We start from the raw sequence: 21,541 nt of genomic DNA on the forward strand, positions 1-21,541 counted from the left end.
GGCGCCGGCCCCATATGCCGAGGGTGGCGGGTTCAAACCAGCCCCGGCCAAACTGCAACAAAAAAATAGCCGGGCGTTGTGGCGGGCGCCTGTAGTCCCAGCTACTCGGGAGGCTGAGGCAAGAGAATCGCTTAAGCCCAAGAGTTAGAGGTTGCTGTGAGCCGTGTGACGCCACGGCACTCTACCAAGGGCGGTACAGTGAGACTCTGTCTCTACAAAAAAAAAAAAGAAGAAACATATCCTCTCACAGTTCTTCAGACTTCAGGCTGAGACCAGGCGTACGCAGGGCCACACTCACTTTGGAAGCTCTGGACGCTTATGGCGTTCCTTGGCTTCCAGCAGCCCCGTTCCATTCTCAGCCTCCACAGTCACATGGCCACCTTCCCCTGTCTCTCCTATAAGGATTTAGGGCCCATCCACATAATCCTGGATGTTCTCATCTCAAAATCCCTACTTTAGTTATATCTGCAAAGACTATTTGTCCAAATAGGGTACTCCTCACAGGTTCCAGGGATTTGGCTTATATATTTTGGGAGGGGACAGTTTTCACTCTGCCACAGGTCCTCATCTGGAAAGTGGGATGATGAACCCCAGGATTGCTCTCCAGACCCCTCTCAACGGTCCCCTGCTTGAGCAAAGAGCCCCCAAAATGGGACTGCTCAACTTCCACGGCATAAGGGATATCATGGCCTATCTGTGTCTCCCTCCACATTCACACACTGAATCTCTGAGCCCCAGAGTGCTGGCATTAGCAGGTGGGGCCTTTGCGAGATGATGATTATGTTCCCATGAGGTCATTAGGGTAGAGCTCCCATGATGGGACTGATGTCCTTTTAAGAAGACAAAGAGACACCAGAGCTTCCTCTCTCCACCCCGTGAGGTCACAGTCAGAAGGCAGCTATCTGGAAGGCAGGAAGCAGGCCCTCGCGGGTACCCCCCATGCTGCCATCTTGATCTGGGACCTCCAGGCTCCAGAACTGTGAGAAATCAAGGTCTCGTTTTAGACCTCCCAGTCTGTTTTGTTCCACTATAACAAAAGCCCGAGCTGACTATGACAGGACACGGCTCAGGGTGGAGGTAAGTAGCAAGAATAGAAGCAGCAGGAAGGGCAGGGTCTCCGACCTGCCTCCATCCCCCTCCCGGCTGGCCGAGTGTCAGGTAGACATGTGCATGTCTGGTCATGCTCCTCCCCCTGTCCCTTGCCAGGGACCCTGGCAGCTCTGGTGGCTCTGCTGTGGCACTGCGCCTCTGGACATCAGGACAGCACCCCAGGGGTCATCAAGCTCCTTGGCACAGCCTCTCCCAGAGGGGCCCAGGGCTGCCTCCTCAGGGCAGATAATTCCGGGCATTCTTCAAATCTGTGATTGTTCCACCCTTATCAGCTTTTCTCAGCTGGCCTGCCCAGCACCCGCTCCCCAGGGCGGGGTCCCTTCTGCCCATTCCCTGGACAGGAGAGGACTGCCACTGTCCAATGTGGGGATGTCCCATGCCTGTGATGGGGACAGACAGCCTCCACATGTGTGCATTTCTCCCTACAGGGAGGGCACCGGGCCGGAAGGCCTGGAAGCGCCCCTGGCTCACACACTTCCGCCTCAGGCACAACGCCAGAGGATACTGGCTCCTGTCTGCCCACACCCCTGCCTGGTGACTCCTCCGCTGAAGTCGGACATGGCAGGCAATGGGGAGCCCAGCCACCTGGCTTCCGGTCTCAACACAAGTGTCTTAATCTCTCTGTTCCTCAGTTTCCCCATCTGCCAAAAGTTGGGAAGGGACGATGATCGTAACTAACCCACACTCCACACTCGCTCTAAGTTGTACTCCACTACCCTTCCCTGTCACAGAGCCTGGCCAACCACCCCTCGAGGGCTCCCACCACACAGGCCAAGAGGGGGGCAGGTACACACGGGCCCACAAGACCCACTGGGACTCTTCCTCCCAGGTTTCCCAGCCAGGCTCATCTGACTTGGGGAGGGGGTGAAGACGGCAGCACCCGGTGGCTGTGGTCAAGGGAAGACCCAGACAAGGGGCTGAGCCTGGACCTAACCTGCCTGGGGAAGAAGGAGGAGACGGAGGCCAAGGTGGGGCCCGGTTCCTGAAGTTTCTTCTCACCTCCTCAGAGAAGGAGGCAGGGGCTCTCCTCCGCCAGCCTCAAGCTGTGCCCTGTTGGCGACCCTAGATCCCAGTCCTGGCAGGGAGAGGCCTGCAGCCTTTGCTCATGAGAGCTGTGTTTAAGGCTGGCGGGGCCAGGGTCAGAGCCTGGTGCTGGGCCACAGGGGTGGGCCTGGGGCAGCAGGTGCCACTGAAGCTCAGACCACTGGGTGTGCCCTCCTCTCTCTTGGGCCTGGGTCCCTGCTCAGGAAAATGAAACTCAACCACTTCTGCCTCTGTCTCCATCTGTCTGTCTTGATGGGTGTGGAAGGAAGAGACCAGTAAGTGTGACTCGAGAGGAAGAAAGCAGGGACCTCAAGCACACTAAAAGACATTGGTCATCAACGGAAGGCCAGGAGCTTTAACTTTCAAAACAACATGGAAGTACTCGTTATTCCCCCCACTTTGACAGTGCAGAAACTCTGGAGGCAGAGAATGGGGAGTTAGTGTTTTATGGCTACAGAGTGTTATGTGTTTTATGTTTTATGGGTACAGAGTTTCAGTTTGGGAGGATGAAACTCATCTGTAGGTATATACTGCTGATGGCTGCATTACAAGGTAAATGTCCTTAATGCCACCGAACTGTGCATCTAAAAATGGTTCAAAAGGTAAAGTTTATATTACATGTATTGGGCCATTATAAAAAAAGTGAAGCAGGTAGGATACAGTAGCTCTCATCAGTGATCCCAGCACTTTGGGAGGCAGAGACAGGAGATTGCTTGAGCCCAGGAGGTTAGGACCAGCTGGACAAAATATAGAAAAATTAGCCAGGTGTGGTGGCACAAATATGTAGTTCCAGCTATTTGGGAGGCTGAGGCAGGAGATTGCTTAAGCCCAGGAGTTTGAGGCTATTGTGAGCTCTGATCATGACACTGCACTCTACCCTGGGTGACAAGAGTGAGGCACTGTCACTTAAAAAAGAGGGGGGAGGGAGCAACTGAATTGAAGAAAGGTTACTTCACCTGCTCAGTACCACACACAGCAAGTAAGTCATAGGGGTAGGCATCAAGGGTAATCATCAGGGGTAGGCATCAGGTTTTTGGGTGTCAGTCTGACCAGGGCAGCTTTCTCTCCATGGTACCAGGTGTGGAAAGAAAGAACACCCTCCCATGTGCAGAATGACACTGTGACACAGTCATGCAAATCAGGGGTCAGCAAACTTCCTGTAAAGAGCCAGAGTAAATATTTTAGGCCTGTGAGCCATACACTCTTTGCCACAACTACTCCTGAGCCCAAAGGCAACAGAAGACAACTTCTCCATCAGTATGCATGGCTGTGTTCCGATAAAACTTTATTTACAAATACTGTTGTTTGCCTGCCTCTGATGTTTCAGATCCCTTTGGGACTAGCAGCCTGTGCTTTTATCCTGCTGTGGACATTATCCTTTGGTTTTTCCTAAAAAGCCCAACAAGCACTACATGAACCAAGAAACCAAGCCACATGACGACAAAATGGGAAAAAGTATTGGCAACTCTCACATGTCAAAGGGAAACATCTAGATTGCTAGTTATTCAAAAAGCCAATTAAAACATGTGAATAAATCATAAAATTTTAACATTTCGCAGTCTAGTAATAGACTGGGGGGGTGGGGGTGGCACACTGGGTCTTTGCAGAGGTACCCTCTCCTCTTGGTGTGGCTGAGACTGCCTACTAGTGTTGTCATTCCTCACAGGTCCTCGAGGGAGGGACTGTGTCCATTCTCCCATCCCTGGCCCCTGCACAGCACCCAGTCCCAGTGGACACCCAATGAGTGTGTTCTAGGATGGTGACAGTGACGGCTGGCATCAGGATTGGGGAAGGTCAGCCAACAGACCTGGCAGGTCAATGTACCTCACTTGGTTTTCCCTTATTCTTGGGGATCTAGCTGCTTCCAGTCCAAAGAGCTTCTCTCCCTGGGCAGTTCCCCTGTGTTGCCTGCCTAGAGTTTGGTGTCTTCATTTCTGAGTGTTGTTGCCTCACATTCACAATAGGTCCTGCTATGATCAGCCTGGACAGTCTCAGAGAATAGTCCATTCTCCCCTTATTTTTAAAAACATTTCATTGAAGAATTGCAATCACAACTGTACAGCCTGATGAACTGTCATCAGTGGAACACACACTCCATAACCAGCACCAGATCACATAATAGGACACTGTGTCACAGGAGCCCACCCTGTGTTCCCTCTCCATCCCCAAGCCTAACCACTTTTCTGACTTAAAGTCTCACCCGGGCTAGTGTTGCCTGCTTCTGAATTTTCTATCAATGGCATCATGCAGTCTTTACTCCTTTGGATTTGGCTTCCTTCCCTCCGCACTATTTGTGGTATGCACTTGTAGATCATTCATTCCCATTGCGGTAGAGTATGCTATTGTGTGGACATGCCACCATTTATTTATCCATTCTACTGCTGATGGGCATTTGGGTGGCTTCCAGCTTAGGGCTATTATGAATAGGGCTGCCGTAAACATTGCTGTCAAGTCTTCAGCAAGCATATGTATGCACTTCAATCAGGCCTGTGTCAAGGCTGGCCGGGGTCCGTTGTCATGGTCTGGCAGAGTGTGGGAGGGAGATGAACCGGGGGGCTGGCTCCAAGACACACAGACGCCTTGGCTCCTGTGCTCTGCCCTAGCCATCAGGAGCTACACCCAGACAAAAACTCAGGCTGTCTAACTCAACTCTGTGTCCTAGACTCACTCCCTGACTGGGCTGAAAGAGTAACAGTGGCAGGTGCAGAGGGAAAAGTCCTCTGTGGGGAGCAACCATGCTCTCTTTCCCTCCCAGGGCCAAGGAGGCCTCTGTTTCCACATAATGCAGATGGCAGTAGTGATCAATTACCTCTGCAATCTCTTCTAGAGCACACCAGGCCCAGAGATCTCGCTTACAGATTCAGGTCAGAGGGTAGAACCCCATCCCCCACCCCCTAACAGGACTGGACCTCAGCAGGAAGCATCTAAATTCTTTTTTTTTGGTTTTTGGCCGGGGCTAGGTTTGAACCCGCCACCTCCGGCATATGGGACCGGCACCCTACTCCTTGAGCCACAGTCGCCGCCCCTAAATTCTTTAGAATACTCATCTTTATATTATAATTTTGTGGCTGAAGGCAGAGATGAGCAGAGCCCCGAATTTAATCAATCGTGCCAGGTTCCTGTCCTGCCTCTACCTGGGAATGACCTGGGACTAAGCACACCACTGCCCCCTCAGTTCCGCTCCCTCTCAGTCCCTCCTGGCTCCTGTCCTGGGCCCACCGCCTCTCCTTTCTGTTTCTAATGGGAGAGGTGTCCACATGCTGATCCCTGCCAGCTTTGTCTAGGGACCGCCAGCCTGCCCAAGGAAGGCGCTGAGATACTCCAGTGCTGGAAAGAGCGGACTAACCTCCTTAAAACAATACCCTCCCGGGGCCTCCTAATCCCCTGGCCACAGACCATGTGAATCCTGATCTGTCTGACTGGGCAGTGAGCGCAGAGCAGCAGGAGGAAGAAGGCGGGGACAGGCTAATGCCTGCTGCCCAGAAAGGTCAGGACAACAGGACAGCACCTGCAGGAGGTGGCAGAGTGCCCTTCGCCCTGTCTTTAAGATCCATTTCAGTGACCACATCTGTGATGTATACGCAGCCTCCGCAGCTCTGCGGATGGAGACCTGGGAGCCTGTATGAGCTTGGTTTCTTCATCTGCTAAGGGAAGGAGAAATATCTATCTTAGGACAAAATGAACATTAAAAAAAATGCATAAGCTTTGGTGAAAATGTTAAAATATTCCACAACTCCAGACACTGTCCTTACTGCGAGCAGGTCTGGAGGATGAGTCAGCCAGGCTCAGGCAGCCTACTGTGAGTGGGAAACACAAATGCTGGCGCCCAGTCCACATGGGGTACGTCCTGCCACCCTGTGAGAGCTCTTAGACCACGGGCAGAGGTAGGGACATGCTGATCCACTCACATGATGAAATTTTCCACCTCTGAAATACATGCCTCCTAAGAGCAGTTTAACATCATTACTCTTAAACTTAACAGCTGGCATTTACTGAGGCCTCGCCCGCTGCATTGGCCAGACACCCCGCTAAGCTCCTTACCAGTGTGATCTCTTTGTTTCCCAGCACCCCCTGAAGAGGCACCTTCATTATGACCTTGCACAGAAGGAGACTCAGACTAGACCAGGGAAGGCCACATGCCCGGGGGGTCAGGGAGCCAGATTTCAATCCAGCCTGTCTCAAGAGAAGACGCCTCTACTCCCTGCCACAATGCCTGTCACACACGGAGGGTCTGCACACCCCTACATGCTTTTCACCTGGCCCTCTCTCTCCTCCAGGAGCACTTGCTATACCTCCCCGGGCACACACACGCTTCCAGAGTTCAAGTGTGCACACAATTGGCACTCGGCTTTTCCCCTAGCAGTGAGGTCAAAAACAACTTTGGTAAATATTTTTCCAAGGGAGCACATTGTCATTCCCACGCCACCTCCTTCCATCCCCCCACCCCTGCAGCCGTGAAAATAACCAGATGTGTACAGGCTTCTCGGTGGCCCCTGGAAACCTCTGCCAGGGACAAGTCTCTACTCCTGGCCTAAAACAAACAAGGGCCCAAAGCCAGAGGGAAGTCCCATGTCCACGGCTGTGGGATCGTCACCTCTGAAAACAGCCACCTCTGGGAATAAGGGAGCAAGTTCTGTGACACGGAATCTGTGAAGTTCCCAGGGAATGACAGGCTTCCGCCTGGTGGGAGTTGAAAGCTAAGGCAGCAAGGGTAGCTTCCTAGATTTCCAAACTCTGTGTTCTGTCCTGGAGGGAATTCTCACATTCCAGAAATAACACCTGTCTCCTTTTCACTGGGGACTAACACAGGCAGGGAGGCAGTGCTCATTCCCAGGCTAGATCCACAACTGCTGGGGATTGGGTGAGGGAGGCTGAGGCTCTCCACTGTCACCCACTCACTCTGCAAAGCAGGGGAAACGAAGCTAAAACTCTGTCACCAAGCTCTCCCCAGGCTGGGGAGGTGGAGTGAAGGCATGACTATCCCCACAGAGCACAAACTCTAGGAGAGCCCTTAGCTTTCTGCAGGGGGTGGAGTGGGGTTGGAGTGCGGGAGTGATGTGGAGGTGAGGGTGTTGCTTCAAAGGACAAACAAACCAAGTAAATGGATATAACTAAACAATTGAGGGCTAGCTCCCTCCTCCGTCCCCTGCCAGGGCCTGCTGTGGGGAGACTTAAAGGCCAGGTTCCTTTTAAATAAAGCCAAGTCGCTGCAGCCCTCCCTGTGCTGGAGACGTGGGAGCTCATCAAGGAAGCCCGGTTTCCTCCGGGCATCGCCTGGGGAAGTGAACCAAGGAGCCCAGAGCCAGCCCCAGTGGGAGCCAGGTGTCCAAACAGCTGAAAATTTGCCCCCTCAAGTAGTGGAGGTTTCATGATGTGGGGGGACAGCGGGAGTCACCACAGCAAACACACACACAGTGACCTCATAGCTCTTTTCTCAAGACACAGGGAGCAAAATAAAATGTTTCCCTCTGAAGTTTCACAGGTCAGGAAAGGGGTCACGTTTGCTTGGATCACATAAGATTGACTCTGAAGTCAGGGAGGGGCAGAGGGAGGGAAGCCAGCATCTCCTGCCCCTCATCTCCCGGCCCTCACACGCTCGGTCCCCGCTTCTTCCTCTGCCCGGTGTGCTGCCTTGCAAGGTGGGTGCAGAAGCCAGCTCCCACGCCCAGCATGTGGGGCCTCACGACTCAATGACTCTGGACTCTGGGTAAGTCACCACCATCCTCTTGCCTTAGATCTCCCATCTGGAAAGTGGGTACAGTACCAGTTTAGAGACTCCTTCCCTCTAGGGCTCAGCAATAAATAGCACAGCTTCAGGGAGAGGCACCAACCGGGGCCCCAGGACAGCAAAGACCCTGGTCCTGAGGGCTGCTATCTTTCTGTCTCCCCTTACAGCCTGGTCTCTGCTGCAGAGAGAGGATCTAAGGCTCGAGATACACAGGAGGGAGTTGATGCCCACCCCTCAGGCTGGGAAGAAGGGCCAGAGAGGCAGTGAGCAGCCAGGGCCAGCTGTGGCTCAGTCCTCCACGCTCAGGGATCATCATTTTCCCATCACTTCCCCCTGTATGTGCAGTCATAACAACAGAACTAGAGGAACCCAAAGATGTCACTTGATCCCAGCCCAACAAGGCAGAGGTGGCCAAGCAGACAGAGTACCAGGCACCAGGTCACACCTTCATTGGCGTCTAGAACCCTGCGGTCCAACTCCCAGTGCAGCTCCTATCCTACAGGGCATAAGCACCCATACTCCTGGGTCCAGCTGCTGCTTCCAGTCCTGGCTCTTCCAGTCCAGTGAGATGGAGAGAGAGGATCCTGGCCAGCAAGACCCAAGACCCCACCCCCACCCCAGGTACCACGGAACAGGTGCCCATGTTCCCTCACTGGGTGTCCCAATCAGCCAACTGCCCCCACCCCAGTGGCTCAGAACATTCATGCTGTCCAGTGGGGCCCCCTGCCCAGATGTATCCAATTGGATTATGCTAACAATTTGGGGCCAAAAGCATCAGGTAAGTCAGGCCTTTCAGAACACAGAAAATAACCAAACAGGAAGGCCCCTGAGGGCTGCTGGGCCAGCCCTCACTCACAGATAAGGAAACTGAGGTCGGAAGGGATGAGTCGTGGGTCTTGAGTGTCTGCACTGAGCATCTCCTTCTTTTGCAAACCTGTTTTCTTTTTCTCCCTGCTCCTCAGGCTTAACACCCAAATCAGAAGGAGCCTCCCAGGCTGCTTCTCCATGCCTGCCAGCATCCCGGCACACACATTGTACTTACAGCTTAATTAGCAGGAGGCCCTAAAGTGCAATCATGCCCATATTCGGAGATGTGATTTTCTGTGAACAGGACCAGACTTTCAGTTTTGTCCAGGGCTCGAGAGTAAAGGTAGAGAATTTCCCTGCCTAGGCACAACCTACCTAGGATGCCAAGAGGGATAGGGAGTACACACTCCCTGGCTACCAGGCCTGGGGAAGGAGGCCGCGAGGCTGCCACGCTCACCTGTGCTCTGCTCAGTGGTGCCCCTAGGGCTGGGGTGCAGGACTGCAACTGCATGAGCAAGGAGCACCTCAGCTCATTGTTCCATTCCAAGGGGGTGCCTTCAGTGCTCGCTGGTGGCTCAATAAACAAGCACACAACCCCCTCAGCCAATCTGGCTCCCCCACTCCCAGGAACGGACAGCCTGGAACAGCCTGCTGGTGGAAGAGACCCACGTACCAGCAAGCCCGGTTTCCCAGAGCTGTTGCTGAGCACTGAGGCAGGGCTAGCTGACAGGACATTCTGGAATCCCCCTCTCCAGGCCACGACTCAGGCTGAACTTAAAACAGAACCACGGTGCTGTCAGTGTCAGGGACTCAAAGCAGCCACCAGAAGCAACCATATGCTGCCCTCTCCCCCAAGAAAGGTCCAAAATCAGAAAACACCCTCCCCCACACACAATCTTTCAATAGTGCCTCCAAAACCCATGAGGGGCCACAGCCCTGAGTGTACCTCGTTCCCAAAGGACTCTGGTACACAAGTAGCCTTCAAACTGGCCCCACCCTCCCATGTGGCTTCCTACAGATCCCCAAGGAAGGAGGCCCTGTAAGGTTCATCTTCATTTTAACAGGGCCTTGCTCTGCACCCCATCCCCATAGTTGTTTATTTCTTTTCTTTTTTTTTTTTTTTTTGTGTGTGTGTGTTGGCCCAATCCTATAATCCTACCACTATGTTGCCTTCAGTAGTGCCATGGCATCACAGCTCACAGCAACCTCAAGCTCTTGGGCTTAAGCAATTGTCTTGCCTCAGCCTCCCAAGTAGCTGGGACTACAGGCGCCTGCCGCAATCCACAACAGCTGGCTATTTTTGTGGCTGCAGTTGTCATAGTTATTTAGCAGGCCCTGGGCAGGCTAGAACCCGCCAGCCTACTCACTGCGCTACAGGCGCACCGCCCCCATAGTTGTTTCTACAGTTGCCGCTTTTCCGCCTTGGCCTTTACACGGGTCTGGGTTTTAGTACTGAAATTCCCACGTCCCAGGATAATCTGTTCATCCTGGGCAAACTGGGAGAGTTGGTGCCTCTAGTTTTTCCACATACATATTTCCCAAAAATGTCCCAGAAGAAGACTAGTGTTTCACAAAATGTTAATAGATGTCTTACTGAAAAAAAAAAAAAAAGGAAGAGAAGGAAATGGTTCCTTGGCTAACATATATTTGGGAAACATTGGGTTAAACAAAGATAATAAGTAATCCTGCTCAGGGGACATTTTGAAGCTATAAATTATAATATGGGGGGGCTGGGCGTGGTGGCCCAAGCCTATAATCCTACCACTCTGAGAGGCTGAGGGGGGAGGACTGCTTGAGGCCAGGAGTTTGAGACCAGCCTGAGCAAGAATGAGGCTCCAGAATGGTGGTACACACATGGAGTCCCAGCTACTTGGGAGGCTAAGGCAGGAAGATGGCTTGAGCCCAACAGTTTGAGGTTGCAGTGATCTGTGATGACACCACTGCACTGTAGCCCAGGCAACAAAACCAAACCTTGTCTCCAAAAAAAAAAGATAATAATATGGATTGAGGGCGGTGCCTGTGGCTCAGTTGGTAAGGCGCCGGCTCCATATACCGAGGGTGGCGGGTTCAAACCCAGCCCCGGCTGAACTGCAACCAAAAAATAGCCGGGCGTTATGGCGGGCGCCTGTAGTCCCAGCTGCTCGGGAGGCTGAGGCAAGAGAATCGCTTAAGCCCAGGAGTTGGAGGTTGCTGTGAGCTGTGTGAGGCCACGGCACTCTACCGAGGGCCATAAAGTGAGACCCTGTCTCTACAAAAAAAAAAATAATAATAATATGGATTGAGCTTCCAAGAAAGGAAATTTATTCATGTACCAAACATGTGCTGAGGACATACTATTAAAATCTTGAGGACTACTTGTGTTCTTTCTGGATAGAGTTCGGTAGATAGCCTTACTTTATGGAGTAGCCATCTGGTGCTAGCCCTGATTTACTATTTGTAAATTGAGGCACAGAGCAATGTCTTCCGTGGTTTACTACACAGAAAGGCAAATGCAAGTGCTCTCCTACTTCTCATCTTTGTGAGGAAATATTCCTTTCCCTGGCTAATAGTAGTTGTTGGATTGTCACCTATGTGCCTCCCTTCCTGCCCTAGCCTGAGGAGGAAAACATAGAGCTGTGCACAGAAGGACCGACGTCATCAGAAGGACTGCCTGGCTCAATGATGTCACCAGGAATTTAGTGATGGGATCACAGGGTCGGAGGACACAAGAAAAGAAAGTGAAAGAGAGAGACTCAGTTCCCAGAGCCGGACAGAGATGTGCAGCAGAGATGGCCAGGGGAGCTAATTAGCCCATTGCAAGAGCAGTCATCCAGGTAGAAAGAGAGCCGTGGGATGTGGAACATTTAACAATGCCCATCAAGTACAAGCGCGCGAGCTGCCAGACTCAGAGTGCTGGAGGAGTCAGAAAAGCCTGTGTTGACTCAAAGACCCAAAGTGTAGGGCAGCTCCCCAGTGGCTGGGCTGAGAAGCACCCAGCAAGAGCCAGGAAGGTGGGGGGTACCCTCTGAGCCCCATAGTTAGCCCACTCTAGCCACTCACACCTGAAACTGTCTGCAACTAATGCCCCCAAACTGGGGCCCCCACCCAAGGAACCTGGTTGTAGGTCTGAGACTAAATGGGAAAGGGCCTTGAAGAAAAAAGCTTGGCCCTGTGAGGTCCCAGGAGATGTTCCAGGGTGTGCTTGAGTGAGTGAACAAGTGTGTTATGTGGGTGTGTGGAGTAGCAGGGTCTGTTTAATCACACCTGACAAGGAGCTAGGGCTGATGCCAATGAAAGAAATAAAACCAAAGTGTACTGATGCTCCTGTGTATCAGGCACGCTGTCTACACAACAATGTTTAACCCTCCCTGTGAGGAAGGCTTACACACAGGAACAGGTCTGAGATCACAATGCTAGCAAGTGTCAAAGCCAGGACTAAAATCCAAGCCTCTAACTTTGGCGTTTGGAGCATCATTAGCGATTTCAATTGTCAGGAGATCTCCACGTCTCTTCTCTTTGACAGCAGAACTTTTTGTTAAAGGAATTTCTATGTGGAGACCTCCCCTTCACAACCAATGAAAGTGGGGCTGTGCTAAGTGGGAAGATATGAAACTCCCCCCCATCGGCCTCTGTTTTCTTCTCCATGTATGCACCCCAACCCCTCAGCAGCCCCCAAGGCATGTCCTCAGAATATCTCCACCAGGTTTGAAAACCATAGGGCCCCAGCTGCTGCTCTCACTGAGGATTCATATGGACTAAACTCCTAACACAGTCCCTCTGGCAGGCCAGAACCCCACAGAGGTGAGGAGAGGATGGGGTACAGAAACACTTCTACCCCATCTAGATACCAGTGGGGAAACTGAGGTGCTCCCTCTACCTGCTCTGGCCGAGACCCAGCTCATAGAGGGTTCTGGGGGTACCTCCTTGGCCACCGAGGATACTGTAGGACAATGCTTGTGTTGCGCTCATTCTGAGGTGAAGCTGACCCGGCTAGCAAGGTGATGACAGAGGGTGCTCATGGAGAAGCCCAAGGTTTTCAGGAACTGACTCTGCAGTAGCATCTGCCAGTCACTTACAGTATTCATTTTCTGTTGCTTCTTTATAATCAAACTACTGATATTTGGTTAGGCATCTGGGTGCCTGAAATAAACTCCTCTCTCTTAAGAAAAGTACTGTTGGCAGCACCCATAGCTCAGTGGGTAGGGCACCGGCCACATACACCCAGGCTGGCGGATTCAAACCCAGCCTAGGCCAGCTAAAACAATGACAGTTGCAACAAAAAATGAATAAAAAGCTGGGCTCGGCACCTGTGGCTCGAGCAGCTAAGGTGCCAGCCACATACACCTGAGCTGGCAAGTTCGAATCCAACCCGGCCCGCCAAACAACAATGACGGCTGCAACCAAAAAATAGCTGAGTGTTGTGGTGGGAGCCTGTAGTCACAGTTACTTGGGAGGGAGAGGCAGGAGAATCGCTTGAGCCCAGGAGTTGGAGGTTGCTGTGAGCTGTGATGCCACAGCACTCTACCCAGGGTGATAGCTTGAGGCACTGTCTCAAAAAAAATAAAAAATAAAAGTAATAAATAAATAGATAAATAGCTGGGTGTTGTGGTGGGTGCCCATAGTCGCAGCTACTTGGGAGGCTGAGGCAAGAGAATCGCTTAAACCCAAGAGTTTAAGGTTGCTGTGATCTGTGACGCCATGGCACTCTACCCAGGGTGACAGCTTGAGACTGTCTCAAAAAAAAAAAAGAAAGAAAGAAAAGGGCTTTCACAGCTACCCAGCACTCTTTCCTGCTTCCCTTGCAGCTAAGTGTGACACATGACTAAATTCTGTTCAACAAAAATGTAACCAAAAGTGGCTTGTGTGGTTTCCGGGAGGCTTCCATCCTCCCTGTCCTTCCTTCTCCTGGTGCTAGAACCCCAGCAATCATCATGGACCACAAGGTGGCACGTGAATGATGGCAGAACCCCCATACCAGCCCGTGAAACTTTGGCACTATAAGAGAGAGAACTTACCTTGTTTGCCCTCTACTTCTTTTTGTTGCCATAGAGTAGCCAAATCAAGTTCTAACCAACAGAAGCCCGATTCCTCAGCTGAAAGATCCTTTGGATGGGGATGGCACAGGAAACGTGAGGCTGATGCACCTCCCATGAACCTCCTCCTAGCAGGAAACCCTGGTCCCTTCCCATGCCCACATGACTTTATCCCCCAAGTCCCAGAGCCAGCCCCCACAAGCTGCCTGCCTCCCTCCTTCTGGAATCAGGTTAAGGACCTTGCAATTGGTGAGCACAGATGGATAGATAAGACGTTGAGTTCTAAGCCAGCTCTGCCACTGACTCATTCATTCAGCAAACATGTATTAAGCAGGTAGTATGTGCTAGGTACTATTCTAGGTGTGTGGCTATAGCTCTGAACCTTGGAACTCAAGGAACTTACAATCTAATGGAGGAGGCACACAAAGAAAGCAATGACTACATATCAGCTGATAAGTGCTATGGAGAAATAAATGCTGAGCAGGGGAATGAGGCTGCGCCAAGGGTGGAGGATGTCCTACACAGGGCAGCCCTAGGAGTCCTCTCTGAGAAGGTGCATTCAAGCAGAATTAAAGGAAATGACGATATTTAGGTGAAGAGCTCTGTAATGTGCTGCAAGTCCTGTGTCTAAGCCTCAATTTCCCCTCTCTGAAATGGTCTGTGAGACAGAGGCTATCCAAAGGCCTGCCACCCCAACCAGAAAGTTCTGTGGCTCCCATCAGTGTGTAGGGAGAAGGTTATCATGGGACTCAGACTGGACAGAACCCAGGGGCCTGGCCACTGGACAAAGCTATGGGAATATCAGGTAAGAGGGGCCATGGTTTCAGCCTCACACATAGCCAATGTACTTAAGAGTTAAAAAGTGTCCTTGGGTGGGCGGCGCCTGTGGCTCAGTGAGCAGGGCACCGGCCCCATATACCGAGGGTGGCGGGTTCAAACCCGGCCCCGGCCAAACTGCAACCAAAAAATAGCCGGGCGTTGTGGCGGACGCCTGTAGTCCCAGCTACTCGGGAGGCTGAGGCAAGAGAATCGCTTAGGCCCAGGAGTTGGAGGTTGCTGTGAGCTGTGTGACGCCACGGCACTCTACCGAGGGCAATAAAGTGAAACTCTGTCTCTACAAAAAAATAAAAAATAAATAAATAAATAAATAAAAAGTGTCCTTGGGCGGCGCCTGTGGCTCAGTCGGTGGGGCGCCGGCCCCATATACCGAGGGTGGCGGGTTCGGACCCAGCCCCGGCCAAAATGCAAAAAAAAAACAGAAAATAGCCGGGCGTTGTGGCGGGCACCTGTAGTCCCAGCTACTTGGGAGGCTGAGGCAAGAGAATCGCTTAAGCCCATGAGTTGGAGGTTACTGTGAGCTGTGTGAGGCCACGGCACTACCGAGGGCCATAAAGTGAGACTCTGTCTCTACAAAAAAAAAAAAAGTGTCCTTTTCCCCAGGTCTTGTCTTGCCACTGTCTCTACTACCCTGCCCAAGGTCAGGCAGCTAGAAGGTCAGATGGCTTGGGTGCCTGGTCAGCCCACATATTTCCAGGGATCTGGTTGTGGGAGTGCCCCCCGCACCCCAACCCAGGGTTAGATGGCAACTCTCACTGGGCCACTCCTTGGAACTCTCTTTTCCCTGGGCTGAGGCATGCAGCCTTCCGGCCACGACAATTGGCGGACGGGGTGCCACCCTGCGCCCTGGCCCTAGGGAAGTGCAAGGTGGCTGACCCGAGGGGGATAAAGCTACAAAGGAAGAGAGGGTGGTGATGGTATGTGTTGGGGAAAGGGGTGGGGACAAGGGAGGTAGCCCAATGGCTGGCCTTAGTTGGAGTCTGTGCTGGCCACTGCTACAGCGGTCCAGGGTGGGACTAGGGCTAACACAAGAGTTAGGGATGAAGGCAATGTGAGCAGGGGCTGCTGAGTCACTGTATTCGGGCAGTCAGTTGTCCTACAAGCATCTCTCAACCACCTACTTGATCCAGGTACCGGCTGGAGGCTGTGGACACTATGGGGACTCACAGGCCAGTAGGAGACACAGTCACAATGCAGTGGCCAGCCCTGTAACTGGAACTCAGGGAGCCCTCAGGAAGTTCATTTTACCATGATGGTGGAGGAGCGGGGAGAGAGATATGGGCACAAGATAGATCTGTCACTTTCATAAAACCCTCTATAAGGGGGCGGCGCCTGTGGCTCAGTGAGTAGGGTGCCAGCCTCATATACCGAGGATGGCAGGTTCAAACCCAGCCCCGGCCAAATTGCAACAAAAAATAGCCAGGCATTGTGGCAGGTGCCTGTAGTCCCAGCTACTTGGGAGCCTGAGGCAAAAGAATCCCCTAAGCCCAAGAGCTGGAGGTTGCTGTGAGCTGTGATGCCATAGCACTCTAACGAGAGCAACAAAATGAGTCTGTCTCTAAAAAAAACAAAAACAAAAAACTTCTTAAAAGAGTTTCATTGAGTTTCCCCAATTCCCAGGAGAGAATCAGCACAGTAAGGACCAAGTTTCATTCCCTAAGAATGCACACACCCATCTCCCGGGAGGCCATCGCTAGGTGTCACTGGGATCTTGGGTGACTGAGTCCACCTCCTTGGCCTGCATTCCCCCATCTGAACAAGTGGGGTATAGTAGGTGATTTCCAGAAGACACTCCAGCTCTAGAATTTTGCATCCTGTGATTTTCTGGGTTATTTAGAAGTAATGTGGACGTTATCCTTCGCCAGCTGAATTCCATTTTGAATGGCCAGTATGCCACCGAGTTGAAAGAATCCTATGGTAAATGCTGCGGCAAATATGAGGTTTCTTTAATGCGTGTTTTGTATAGATTTCTTTAGAAAGAATACTCACAGTTGTTTGGCTTGTGTGGCCTGAAGAGGCACAATCCCAAATCTGCTACCTCATGTGATCTTCCAACAGCCCCATAAAGTGGACAGGACTCTGTCTAAAGAGAGATCTGTCCAACCTCACCGACGTTCCTGGGAATAAGACGCGACTGAGCTCCTGCCCTGCAGGGTACCCAGTGGGCACAAATAGGAAATGAGCTCAGAGTTGAGGGCCGATGAAGTCTCCGTGGGGGATGGGCAGAGCAACGTCTTCTCTGTTGTGGAAGAGATGTTTCCACCAGGACAAATGCTGGGTCCAGCTGCCCTGAAGAGGCCACTTAGAGCCCACATGGAAGGGTGTGAAGAAGCAGCCCTTTTGCTGGCAGGGGGCATCTAAATCCCCTCCCAAGAAATCTCCCAAAAGCTATAGAGAGGGCTCCTCCCACTTTCCTTAGGTGGAGGGCTTTGAGCTTAGTGCTGAGCTGTCTTCATAGCTGCCACCAGTGTCACGGCAGTCCCGGACCCTGGATCCCCTGCCCAGAAACCCCAACCTTCCACAACTTCTCCCACCAGCTCTGACTGCTAGAGAAAGAGACTATTGGCCAGACATCCCTCCCCTCAGCACATGAGGTGTCCTGAGCAGGTCCCCTTCCAGAGACCCAAAAGCCAGGGCTGGGGCCAGCTCCAGGCTGCTCGGTGTTGGGTCTGCACTGGCCCCTGGAGGTGGCAGTGGTACACTATCAGGCTGCCCTTGGGCTTACCACACAGTGGGGGAGACACACACACAGACCATCCTAGACTCTCCATCCTGCCCTCCATCCATCCCAAGGGCAGAGGTGTCAATGTCAAACCCCTACCAGCAGGAGCTCCCCCCTTTCTATCAAGCATTCTTAAGGAAAAGGGAGGTGGGGCAGCCTCCCTGCATCCCTCAGGAAAGGGGAGGTGGGGTGGCCTCTCCCACCCCTGTGCCAGTTCCTTCTCCAAGCCCAGGGCAGCACTGCCACCTAATGTTTCCCATGGCAAGTTGGCTCCCAACCCCCAAAGTCCTGCTCACTCTTGCCTCAGAGTCCTGTCCCAAGCATACTAGAAGCACCCACAGTGCATACCCCATCCCATGGAACTTTCTCTCCAGTTCTAAGAGCTCATCTTCTCCCCCAAAGCCTTCCTGCAGTTCACTGGTTCCATCTCAAACCCCCCCAGTCCCTAATCTGATGTCCCCTCAGCCTCAGCCACACTAGGAATCACTGACCCTATTTATTTTAAAATTCCTGTGTGAAACCCCACCTTCTTCAGGAAGCTTTCCCCTGACCTCACTTTTTTACACACATCTCCCCCACCGAGTGAGGCTGGGGCTGTCGGGTTTTTAACTACTTTTTTTACTATTATACATCTGCTGACACCTACAATGCTTAGGGTGCCCTCAAATAACCATGTGCTTGATACATGCGCTTTAGTAATCATCACAGCTATTTCTTTCTTTCTTTTTTTTTGAGACAGAGTCTCACTATGTTGCCCTTGGTAGAGTGCCGTGGTGTCACAACTCACAGCAACCTCAAACTCTTGGGTAAGTGATTCTCTTGCCTCAGCCTCCCAAGTAGCTGGGACTACAGGCACCTGCCACAATGTCTGGCATTTTTTTTTGGTTGTCGTTTAGCAGGCCAGGGCCGGGCTTGAACCTGCCAGCCTCGGTGTATGTGGCCAGTGTCCTGCTCACTGAGCTACATATAGGTGCCAAGCCGTCATCACAGCTATTTCTTGAACACTGATCCCCAGTTGGGCGCACAGCCAAGCCTGTGACATATGTTATCCTTTATCTTCAGAGCAACCCTCCAGGTAGAACTGTTATTATTTCACAGATGGAGAAACTGAGGCTCAGAAAAGTTCACTATCGATTTGTGTTTCCAGGACACCAAGCTGCCTTTTTCTCTCCCAGAATTCACCCATCGGATGACTCTAGCAGACTGACTCTATCAGACTGATAGCACCGTCAACCCATCCTTTCGGCAGCAATAGAGGTCTTGTCTGCTCTTTTATTCTATCTCACAGATAAGGAAACTGAGGCTCAGAGGTCTGACTTGCCATATGGCTCTGTCAAACAGTGATAAAACCAAAAAGCACAGAAAAGGTTTTTAATGTATTGTCGGGCCCCTGAGTTTAACTGCAGACTGCTTGGGGGAGGGGAGCACCTGTCTGGGGATAATTCCTTTGTTAGAAAGATTCTGTGATTGGGCAGCGCCTGTGGCTCAGGCAGTAGGGCGCCGGCCCCATATACCGAGGGTGGCGGGTTCAAACCCGGCCCCGGCCAAACTGCAACCAAAAAATAGCCGGGCGTTGTGGCGGGCGCCTGTAGTCCCAGCTACTCGGAAGGCTGAGGCAAGAGAATCGCTTAAGCCCAGGAGTTGGAGGTTGCTGTGAGCTGTGTGAGGCCACCACACTCTACCGAGGGCCATAAAGTGAGACTCTGTCTCTACAAAAAAAAAAAAAAAAAGAAAGATTCTGTGATTAAATCACAGAATTCTAGCAGTTGGGGTGTGGGATATGTCCCCCCCTTCCAAGAACAAGACAAAGTAGACCCTCCATACTCCAGCATCATCTCCTCAATCCCTGCAGACTCTGCAAATCTGTGGTGAGCAGCTGTCTCAAAGCTGCTCCCACGTTTCTCAGCCGAGGCCCCTCTGCAGGGGCACACACCCTTCCCCCAGCGGGCGTTCTTCGCTTTCTGGTCAAGCTGGTGGAGTCTGGCTGTGGAGAGGATGCCCCTTCCTGATGCCTGCATGCTCGCCTGCCCACCACCAAAGGTTCCAGCAGTGCAGAGACTGTACCCCTCCCATCTTCCCCTCCCGCGGAGAGTCCAGACCCAAACCACCAGCACCAGCCAGCAAGAGTCCCTCTCCGGAGTCTGGTTGTCACCGCAGTTATCTCGGCCCTAAGGTGGGAGCACCACCTCTGTTCTTTCTCCCTGCAGACACGTGCTCAGGTGGACAAGAGGGGCTGAGAAATGTCCCTCCCGCCTGAAGCTGGGACTCTCATTGTCCCTGGGGGCTTTGGGAAAACTGTTATGGTTGGGTTTGCAGCCACCACCGGTCTGCCAAAAGAGAAACAGAAACATTTCACCTTTAGAAGGAAAACAGAGAGGGTATTTTCTAAGGTGCCGCTCTCGAAAGCCGGGTGCGTCTTCTACTGTGTGTCTAAGATGCAGCTCACGCTGCTTCGGAGGAATTAGTCCTCGCGTAGGAAGGACCTGGAGCGCGGTCTCACCACGCAATGAGAAGGGAGCTGTTCCGCTAGGGCCGTGGAGGCAGGCCCCCACCCAGCCAGGTGACTCTAGGACTGTGAAAGGTCCACTTCCTTCCCTCTACCTGCCCCAGCAGGGCTCAGACATTGCTTGGGAAAACACCTCTGCGAACCGGCAAGCTCGTCGCCTGCACGGGCCGTTACTGGAGGCTTGTCACCTGCTTCATGGACCTCTTCGTGAGTTTCTAGTCTGCCGCTTGCCTGGAATTAACGACTACACAATATTGTCTGATCACTCCCAACACGAAGGAAACGCATAATCAGACCCGGGGTCCCGCAGAAGCACAGAGCTTCGCGGCGCCCTAAGCATCCCTTTGCTCGTTCCGCAAACCCATTCACAGCCGGCGCGCCCCTTTCTGCCCCGACACAATCCGCCGCCCACTCCTCCCAAGCGGACACTGGGGACTAAAACAAGCTCGAGCCCGGCACCTGCGGCGTAGTAGAGTTTGGAGGAGGCGTGCATGGTGCAAGGTCAGGACTCCGCGTGTGGCCCCAGCTACAAAGTGGCCGCTCCGGGTCTGACCACGCGGCCCGCGGGGCTGGGGGCGCAGGGGCACGGTGGGGGTCCAGTGGCCACTCACCATTGTCGAAGAGCGACGGCGGAGGCAGCAGCAGCAGCAGCACCGCCGAGAGCGCCAGCGCGGAGCGCATCGTGTCCTCGCCTCCGGGCCGGGAGCAGGTGGCTGCGGGACTAGCGGAGGGAGCGTCCGTGCGTCCGGGTGGCGGGAGCGTGGGCGCCGCTCGGGGAGGCCTGGCGGTGGCTCCTGCGGCCCTGCGGTGGTCCGGGACTCTGGAGTCGCGCTCAGCGGCCCTTTCTCTCCGCAGCTGCCGCAGAGCAGGGCTGGGGCGCGGAGCCAGCGGCAGAGCAGCAGCGGCGGCGGCTGCGTCCTGGGCGGCGTCTGCGCGGCTGCGGCCCCGCCAGCAGCCGCGGCGACTCCCGTCCCGTCCGCGCCGGCCCCCGCCCCTCCCCCTGCCCACCCCTCCCCTCCCGAGGAGCGCGCCCGCGGCGGCGGCGGCTGGGCCGGGCGGGGCGGGAGCTGGGCGGGCGCTGGGCAGTGAACAATGAGCAGAGGAAGAAACTCCGCCCTGGAGCGCCGTAGGCGGGGGGCCGCGGGCGGGTGGCCGGCTCCGGGCTCCTGGCAGCTGCCCGGGGGGTCGCGGGGCTCCGGGCGGGCACCCAGCCTCTGTGCACAGGTGTCCCCTACAGGTGTCTCCCCCACAGTGGTTGGCAGGCGGTACAGCTAGGTCCGGAGCGCGGCGGACCTCCGGCCTTTCCTGCTGGACCATCCGAGGCCTCCAGGCTGTAGCGCGTTCCGCAGCTACGCCCGAGAAGCAAGGCTCCCACCTGCCCGGCGCGACTCTCCTGCCGGCTGGCCCCCATCCCGCCTGACTGCTGAGCAGATCTGCGCAGGGTGTGCGCCGGGCAGGGCGGACCACCCTCTAAGCCTGGGTTCCTCACCAGTGAAATAGTGTTGATGGTTTTGGAAAAAAATAAAAAAGACAAAATGTTCTGGGCTAAATATATGTTAATCAATGTTCTAAGTGCCTTATATATATTAGCTCATTTACTCTTTACAACAACCATATTTTCAGCCACATTTTGCAGACAGGGAAATTGAGTCAAAAAGAGGTTAAGAAATCTGCTGAAGGTCACACCGCTGGAAAGTGGCAGGCTGCCTCTGAGAGTAATTTGTAGGAATACTTTGCACAGTGCCTGGCTTGAAGTAATTTAATATTATTCTTAT

At 53.2% G+C, this 21,541-nt stretch overlaps 1 protein-coding gene across 3 annotated transcripts in view; it reads right to left on the reverse strand.

Annotated features, from left to right (window-relative positions):
* The window catches only part of PODXL (podocalyxin like), a 39,334-nt gene extending 18,062 nt beyond the window's left edge, over positions 1–21,272 (reverse strand). The window contains exon 1 of one of the 3 annotated variants that reach the window (XM_053609577.1): positions 20,378–21,272. In XM_053609577.1, the coding sequence (XP_053465552.1) occupies positions 20,378–21,083 (706 nt within the window). In that variant the 5' untranslated portion in view covers positions 21,084–21,272. The remainder of the gene's footprint in view (positions 1–20,377) is intronic. The other 2 variants (XM_053609578.1, XM_053609576.1) reach the window with 2 other exon arrangements.
* Positions 21,273–21,541: the final 269 nt, after the last annotated feature.

The sequence above is a fragment of the Nycticebus coucang genome, chromosome 11, assembly GCF_027406575.1.
Source record: "Nycticebus coucang isolate mNycCou1 chromosome 11, mNycCou1.pri, whole genome shotgun sequence".
Classification (NCBI taxonomy): domain Eukaryota; kingdom Metazoa; phylum Chordata; class Mammalia; order Primates; family Lorisidae; genus Nycticebus; species Nycticebus coucang.